At 51.3% G+C, this 8,384-nt stretch overlaps 1 protein-coding gene and 1 pseudogene across 1 annotated transcript; one reads left to right on the forward strand and one right to left on the reverse strand.

Annotated features, from left to right (window-relative positions):
- Positions 1–2,077: 2,077 nt before the first annotated feature.
- Positions 2,078–4,621, reverse strand: LOC135327029 (guanylate-binding protein 1-like; annotated as a pseudogene).
- Positions 4,622–5,810: 1,189 nt separating this feature from the next.
- Positions 5,811–6,779, forward strand: LOC135327030 (olfactory receptor 12D1-like). Its single transcript, XM_064504653.1, has one exon. The coding sequence runs from the start codon at positions 5,811–5,813 to the stop codon at positions 6,777–6,779; it is 969 nt and encodes a 322-aa protein (XP_064360723.1).
- Positions 6,780–8,384: the final 1,605 nt, after the last annotated feature.

Here is an 8,384-nt window from a genome sequence, read left to right on the forward strand (position 1 = left end):
CTCACTGCTCCATTGCCAAGAGGCAGCTGTGCTGCACAGAGCAGGAACCAGCTCTGCAGGCCCTGCAGGCCCTGGGAAGCTCATTCGGGTGAGCAGCGTTAAGGCAAGGGCTGGGAGCCAGCTGGCAGCTTGGGAGCCCATTGGGGAAGGCCTCCTGGCACTGGTATCACAGCCCAGCCCCACTCTGGCAGCCGGCAGAGCATGCCCTGGGGCTGTGCCACATCATGATGGCCCCTGGCACTGTAGGCCCAGCTCATCCCCTCTGTGGGAGACCTCCAACAGAGCCATTTCCCATCCCTGTCCCAGGCCTGGCCTCCTCGGGTTCTCTCCTGTCACTCACCCATGCCCTGGGGACAGCTGAGACCATTTCTCTCTTGGGAAGAGGCTCCACAGGCAGTATCCAGGGCAGAGCCCTCTCTGCCAGGTCCCAGACCCCAGAGCAGCACCTCCATTGCACTCAGGTATCTCCCGCCTCTCCCTCCCACGCTGCTGAGGCCCCCAAGCTGCCCCTGGACCCAAGCAAGACAGGGCTCGCTAGTGATCCTAACTGGAAGACTACTGTACATCGAGGAGTTGGTGATCCACATAACAGGTAACCTGAGCAGGCACAGGCATGTGCCGTGCTGTGCTGCACCTTGCTGCACGTACAGCTTGGCCTTCAAGCCTGTGCTGTGCTGCACGTGTCCCTTGGCTGCAGGACAAACTCTCCAGGCATATTATAACACCAACACCTGCCTGTAGACAGCTCCCATTTGCTACTGGCAGTTCCACCACCTGTGTGCCCTTGTCTTTATCTTAAGAGAAGGAGCAAGTTCTCATGCAAACCTCCTTTTGACACTATAAATGATGAATAGGATTGTTTTCTTCTGAGGAAATCCTGTAAGAGCCCTAAAGAGCAAGATGTTGGTGAACCTCTCCATGGATGGGATCTGCACCGTGTGCTGTGCCATGCCATGCCCTGATTGGAGGTCTGTCCAATGCTGCACAGCTTGGGGTTCTCAGCATCTAAGGGAACGTAATATTGTCTTTCCTCTTTTTTCCTTCTTGTGTTATCTCCAATAAATGGTATTTTAAGCAATACCTTATAGAGTCTGAGTGCCTTTCTTGCTGGGATCATAAGAAACACTACCCTGGTGCCTTGCACTGGTATGGAACAGGCTCTCCCTCCTGATCATTGCAACAGCTGCCAGGAGACCAAGAGGCACCCTGGGATGGGAGGTGCAGGGTGAGCAGCGCCAGCCCCAGTGCTCCCCCAGCAGCCCCTCTGAAGCCAGAGCAGCCCCCAACAGTTGTGGTAGGGACTCGCTGTTGGTCACGGAGTGTCTAGGATGTGCCTGGAGCTGAAACCACAGGCACCGCTCTTTAGAGTGCCCATAGATGAAATGCAGAGTCCAGGTGTGCAAGAGCGGCAGCTCACCAGAGCATTCCCTTCTACTTCATAGTCTTCTTTCAGGACTGCTTTCCAGTGAGTGATTCCCTACCTGGGGTTTGTGGGAGGAGCTGTTGGAGACCTCCTCACTTCCCCTCAGTCCTGTTCTGCTCTGTTGTCAGCCCACGAGCACTGCCACAGTCCCTCTGGGCTGGGTAAAGGTGAGTCTCCATGTGCCCTCCTCTGACCTAAGGTCGGAATAAGCAGTGCCTGTCTCTGCTCAGTCCAAAGCAGGTGCTCAGAGCAGGCTGGGGGAACAGAAGGAGAAGGTGCAATAGGCACAAGGGCACAAGCAGCAGCAAGGGGCATTTCAGCTGGGTATTAGGGAAAAAACTGTCAGCATCAGAGTGGAGCAGTAGTGGTGCAGGGGCCCAGAGATTTTCAGAACTTGTCTGGACAAAGTACTGACCAACACAATCTAACTGGGAAGTTAGCCATGCTCAGAGCAGAGGGTGTGGATATAGACCTCCAGATATCCCTCCTGACCCAGATCCTCTAGGATGGGGAAGAGGTCCCAGGGCATGGTAGCACACTCCCATGGGGATGAGACCTTTCTAGAAGTTTGCCACTGGTAGATGAGGAGCTCTCTGTCACTCTCTCGTCTCTGAGAGGTGGGACTCAACCACATGCTGGTCCCTGTGACAACCCTCAGGGAGTGCCTTTCCTGAGGAGTGAAGGTGCCCTGAGGGCCATCCTCAGCTCTGAGCAGCTGGGAGTGGTGAAGCCACAATGCTCAGTCTGCAACAGCAGCAAAGGGGCAGAGCAGCAAGAATGGGTACAGGGAGGGGAAACGGGAGAGATGTGGCTCTCAATCAAGAGGCAAGTACAGCAGCCAGTGGAAAAGCTCTTCCATTTCCCACCTGCATCATTTGGCTGTGCATTTGAGCCTTCCCCAGACACAGTCCCAAGAGCCACTAGCCAGCCCTGACCTTCTGGACCCTGGCATTCACAGTTCCCCATTACTACTGTGCTGCCACCATGGATGGTCTTGGGTGCAGACTTCTCCCAGATGTGGCTGCAGAATGTCACCAGCTGCTCCTGGAATTCAGGCTCGATCTCACTGTTATGAAGCTCTTGCAAGGGTGGCAGGTCCCTCTTGCTGGTCGGCTGGTCAAAACCAAAGCACTTCCGGTCTGGGGGGATCTGGTGGAGGCATTCCCGGGAATGGTTATAGAGATGGGTTTCCCGGCTGCTACCTGCAGAGGTAGGCCAGGTAGCAAGCTCACAGGGCTTGGGCTTTTGTTGCCTTACGCTGAAATGCAGCTGTCCAGAGCTGGACACATCCTGCCCTTCCTGAAGTAAAGCACTGGGAACAGCACCATTCCCCTACCAGGCTTTAACTTCAGCACATTCTCCAGGTACTCGTCCTCAGAGATTTCCTCCCCATCCACCTTCAGTTGCAATGTGAAGTCCCGCACGGCCCAGACAAAGGTCAGGAAGAACTAGGAAACTTTATCTGAATCCTCCAGTTCATCTCCACTCTCCCGAGGTGTTGCTTTCACCTTTACATCCTCCGTCAGCTTTGTCACATAGCTGGGGAGCTGGCTAAGGAAACAGAGACGCTGGATCCTCATGCAGGGAGGGGCTAACCCTAACTCTAACCCCACCCTCCCCAGCCATCAGCATTTGATGGGGAAAAGGGGAGATTCTGCAGGGACAGAGAGCAGCCTGGAGTCACCAGCAGGAGTAGGGCTCAAACCCTCAGCCCTGAGATCTGGAGCACAGGATCCCTGAGGACCCAGAGCCTGGTCACTGGGCATCACCAGCAGGCTCTGATCTCCCCATATAAAGCAGCCGTTTGAGGAGCTGAGATGTGTGAACCCCTTAGCTACTGCTGAGGGAGATGGGGCATCCATGGTGCTGCTGCCCCACTGAGGACACTGCAGCTGGTCCATGTCTTGCTGGTTGATGGTGCCCTTGCTGTTATAGACCAGAGTGCAGGACAGCAGTACAGCTAGCACAAAGATCCATGCGTCATTCTTGGTGTTTCCCTGGAACAAACAGCCTTGGCTCATACCAAGAAACTCTGTGCAAGGCCCCCTAAGAGTGAGCAAAGCCCCAAATCCCCAGGCCCTAAATGCCTAACCATGGGCCATGGCAGGGTCAGCTTTTTGGAAAGACCCCCACACGTGACATCACCATGTCTTCCTGTAGCTGCCTTGTCTTCAACTCCTAACTCTCCGAGTCCCACAGGCTTCTGATTATTAAAGGACTCCCTGAGCTCCCCATTCCTGGTCTGCTGAAGTTTACCAGCAAGTGCTGAGGAATTTGGCAGCTTGTCAACCTCACGAGCCTTCTCCTAGCTCCTCTGGCTGTCAGCACCACAGAGACAGCTCCAGTTCAAAAGCCTGGAGCTCCCTGCCAGCCACCGGATCTCAAAAGGCCCACCAGCCTGATGGCTGCTGAGTAATCAAAGATCCAGAAAGAGAGGGAGAGTGGCTGTGAAGAGGTGGTGTCCCACAAACCGTCATGGGCCCAGCCACAGACTGGCTCCAGTCCCCTGCAGACAGCCAGCATCCCAGGCAGAATGAGGGCTCTGACAGGCAAAGGCAGAGGTGAAGGATGCCAGACAGGACTTCCTCAGCCAGAAGACTTTATCCAGTCAGCTCTGCACTGGCCTCCTTCCCCACAGCCTCTGTCTCTTCCTGGCACACCAGTGCAGGCAATGAGAACACCTTGAGTCCTGCCACATGCCTGGGCCCTTGAGAGCTTCCACAAAGTTCTCTGTAGGCACAAAAGGAAGCCTCTGCTTCTCCCACACCTTCTCCGCATCACCCCGCCCTTCAGTGCCCAGGAGCACCAGCGTGTGTCCAGGCTGACAGGGCTGAGGCACACACCACAGCCAGATACCTTTGGTATGGGCCTGCATGGGGAAGGCCAGGGAGAAACCTGTGGAGGGGATGCAAGGGGCTCAGCAGTGCCAGCTACAGAGCAGGAAAATGGAGGCATCTTTGCTGCCCAGGGCTGGGACCTGTGTGGCTCCCCACCTCTCTCATCCATCCTCTCACAACCCAGCCTGTTCATGAGGTGGGACTTGCCAGCGCAGTACAGCCCTGTGATGGCCACCACCACCACAACGGGCTGCGCAAACTATGACAGCACCTGCAGGGTCTTCTGCTGCCCCACCAGCCCCTGCCTCTGTGTGCTCTCAATCAGGCACCTGGGCACTTCTATGGAGGTTTCAGATGCCATTGCTCATGGCAAACACAGCTTGCAGAGGGGACAGTGAGACAGGTATATGAGGCCTTAAAAAAAATCACCACAGTTTGTTACCTCCATCTTTAGAAGTGAAAAGAAAAGAAGAAGCATTTTAAGCTCCTCATGGACTATAAAGGGAGCAAAAGATGTTAAGCCAGAGGCAGAGTCCAGCTGTGCAGTTGTAGCAGGTCAAAGGAAGCCATGATACTTATTCCATGTATTATCCTTGGGAATTACAAAACCATGTGTCAAACTCCTTGGCAAATTCCCCATTAAAACTGTTAGTCTTCCTGAGAATGATGTGCTATAACCTTGCATATTTCCAGAAATGGCTTTTGATTCTACAGCTTCCTCCTGCTTGTGAGAGCTGGCTGTACAAATAACCAGTAATCAGTTCAACTCCCCACAACATCATTAGTTTTCTGTGTGCCTGAAACGCTATGCCTTGATGTTTTCTGCACTGAAGTCCCATAAGGTTCAGAGGCTTGATCCCAAGAGGAGTTATCAGGGAAATGGAAATTTTCCTTTGTTGGAAAGAAATGTGATTGTTTCCGTGACAGGGAGGACTATATAAAGGTTTCCTGACATCACCGAACAGTCCGAATTCATCCTCTTTGAAAGTGGTGTACTGTATGTGACCAACTATACTACTCTAATACTTCAGCTTTGGAAAGATACCGTATATTCAGCTAGGATTTGGAATGAAGAAAACTTATTAGAATACCCTTTTTTGAATTAAAAAAAAAAAGACAAACAGGATTTCAGAATGATCTTCACTTAAAAACTAGGTAGCCAACTTCCCTTCCCTCCCTCCTTCTCTCCCTCCCTCCCTTCCTTCCTCCCTTTCTACCTCCCTCCCTTCCTTCCTCCCTTCCATTTTCTTTGCTCGCTGTCCTCAAACACACCATTCCTTTCAGTGAGCTGGTACACAGGTGGCAGCTCCGGCATCAGTAATGGCCATCTAGGTTACAACAGTTTCTAGTATTTGTTGCAACAGCTGGGGTGGAAAGTCAAGGAATTCTTTTGTGTCCCTTTCCGGACTCAGTGTCTGATCTCTTCCATTCATGAGGCAGCATCAGCTGCTGCTGCACCTTATGGAAGAGGACTCTGGGGAATGGAAATAACAGCTCAGGACAGAAAGACAGCAAGCTACTGCTGAGTTCTTCTCTCTTTCCCTGCAGGGATGGATAACCAGACAGAGGTGAGCAAGTTCATCCTGCTTGGCCTGTCCAGCCCTCAAGGGCTGCAGCAGTTCCTGTTCATGCTCTTCTCCCTGCTCTACCTGTCCAGCCTGCTGGGGAATGTGGCAATTGTGACTGTGGTGATATGTGAACCTCGGCTACGCATCCCCATGTACTATTTCCTCTGCAACCTCTCCTGCCTGGATATTTTCTACTCCACCGTTACCATCCCCAAGATGCTGGCTGGGTTCCTCTGGGGGCACCAGGGTATTTCTTACACTGGCTGCCTAAGCCAGCTCCACTTCTTCCACTTCCTGGGCAGCAGCGAAGCTTTGCTGCTGGCTGTCATGGCCTATGACCGCTTTGTGGCCATCTGCCACCCGCTGCGCTACAGCCTGATCATGAGCCCACGGGCCTGCCTGCTGCTGGCTGCAGCCGCTTGGGTTACAGGCTTCCTTCATGCTCTGATGCACACAGTCATGACCTCCCGGCTCCATTTCTGTGGCCCCAGCCACATCCACCACTTCTTCTGTGACATCAAGCCCCTGGTGAGACTAGCCTGCAATAGCAACCAGCTCAACCTGCACCTGCTCAGCATCATCACAGGGAGTATGGCAATAGGCCCCTTTGTCTTCACACTCTTTTCTTACCTGTACATCTTTTCCTTCCTCCGACTGAAAGTCCAGTCAAGGGAGGGGAGGAGGAAATCCTTCTCCACTTGCATCTCCCATCTCACAGTAGTGGCCTTACTCTATGTCCCTGTTATTTTTAACTATGTGCCACCTTCCTCAGGGAGTTCACCCAGGCGGGACATGATAGCCACCCTTATGTATAATGTTGTCACCCCCGTCCTCAATCCTTTGATCTACACCCTGAGGAATGCGGAGGTGAAACATGCCCTAAAGAGAAGACTTTTCTCCAGACAGTTACTAGTGCAGAAAATGTTCTGCCTTGCAGCTTGTGTGGGGTAGTAGGCAATGGACAATGCAATCAGAGGAGCTTTTGGCTCAAGAATGTCTTGTGCAGAAATCTGCTTTTCACTGCCAACAGCCTGGGTCCCTTCAGAAAAATCCTACTTACTGCATATGGCCCTATGTCTCCTCTCTTGGGCAATATCAGTGCATAAAGAGTGCATGTTGGTGGAACAGCCACTCCCATTCCTCCAAGTGGAGAAGAGAAGCAGCTCCAGAGAGTGATACTTCAATAAAAACACCTTTTTTAGAGTGATTTGCCCTCAAACGTCACTTGATTCTTTTTCTCTTTCTTTCTTTCTTTCGGCAGCTGAACCCCACCCCAAGTCAGAGCTGTCAAGAGAAGTCAGGACATGATTCATCTTAGCCTAAAGCCAATAGACAAGGAGGATTCCGTTGTTTTTGTGGGGTCCAGTTGGCCATGTGCAGACATGTATGTCATGCCACTTGAAATACTCTGTGTACCTCAGCTGGTGTCTCTCTGCTGCTCCAGAAAGGCACAGGTCCTGCGCCAGATCTACCAGCCCTGTATGGCTGTCAGCTATCTTAGGGCATCTGAGATGGTGCTAGACACCTATGTTTGGGCAACTGAATCCCACCCCCATTGCCTAGATTCACAGTGGTTAAAACTGCTGTTCAGGCACTTGTCTCACAGGGAGGAAGGTACATTTGGAACCCCAAATGTAGGTGTCCTAATCTCAGATTGAATCTCACCCTTAATCTCAAAATGAGTGGGAATGGTGGATTCCAGTTGAAGAAAGCTTCCAGAACTGATCCTTAGGGCTTAAAGGTAAGGTGAGCTTGGGTGACGGGGACTAAGACTAACAGCTGGAGAGATCTTTTGATTCTTATCTGTCCTACAGGTTTTTTCCACATATTCATAAACTTCACCAACATGCCAGGTATGGTTCACACAATATCTACTTGCTCAACACATTCCATGTTGAGACTCCTACCATAAGCCTTAAAAAGGCTGCCTCTAGTATTGTTGTTTTTATCATTTTTAACAGTGTTATAGAATGATGATGATGACGATGATGGTAAATATTTCTATTAGGGCCTCAAGTAATCCCTCAATGCAAAATTTTCATGCCATGTGCTTGAAGGTGTCAAAAGAGATTCTTCCTCTCCTAAACAATGCTCCAGACTGGATACTGTCAGAGACAGTGTCCCAAGGGTCCTGATCTCCTGTTCAAAGTAGGACCACTCTTTGAGTCTGAGATCTTGTAAGTGTTTTTAGGTCTTTAAGAGTTAATATTTGTTTCTAACTGGCCAAAGACAATGTGAGTGCTCCCTTGCAACCCACCTTTCTGCATGCGTGCTGTGTCCTTCAGCAGAGGCAATGACTTGAGCCAGATCACCTGTGAAATCCCCTTACTGTCTTGCTCCAGTTCATCCTTCTGTGAAAACAGGCTTCTTGGGTTTGTTTTTAGACATGGACTCTTTTATATGCATAATAATGCTCTATGTTAAGATCTCCACTGTGGTTCTAAGACTACCTTCTATAGGAGGGTGGTGTGATTTATATTTTTGTGCCTTGCTGCTGCCTCCTTCCTTGTTTACACTACTATATACACCTCTACCTATATATACCTCTACCTATAC

The sequence above is a fragment of the Dromaius novaehollandiae genome, unplaced genomic scaffold, assembly GCF_036370855.1.
Source record: "Dromaius novaehollandiae isolate bDroNov1 unplaced genomic scaffold, bDroNov1.hap1 HAP1_SCAFFOLD_45, whole genome shotgun sequence".
NCBI lineage: Eukaryota > Metazoa > Chordata > Aves > Casuariiformes > Dromaiidae > Dromaius > Dromaius novaehollandiae.

Bases quoted from the DNA above. Each gene is read 5' to 3' on its own strand.
- LOC135327030 (XM_064504653.1), top strand. From the start codon at position 5,811: ATGGATAACCAGACAGAGGTGAGCAAGTTCATCCTGCTTGGCCTGTCC.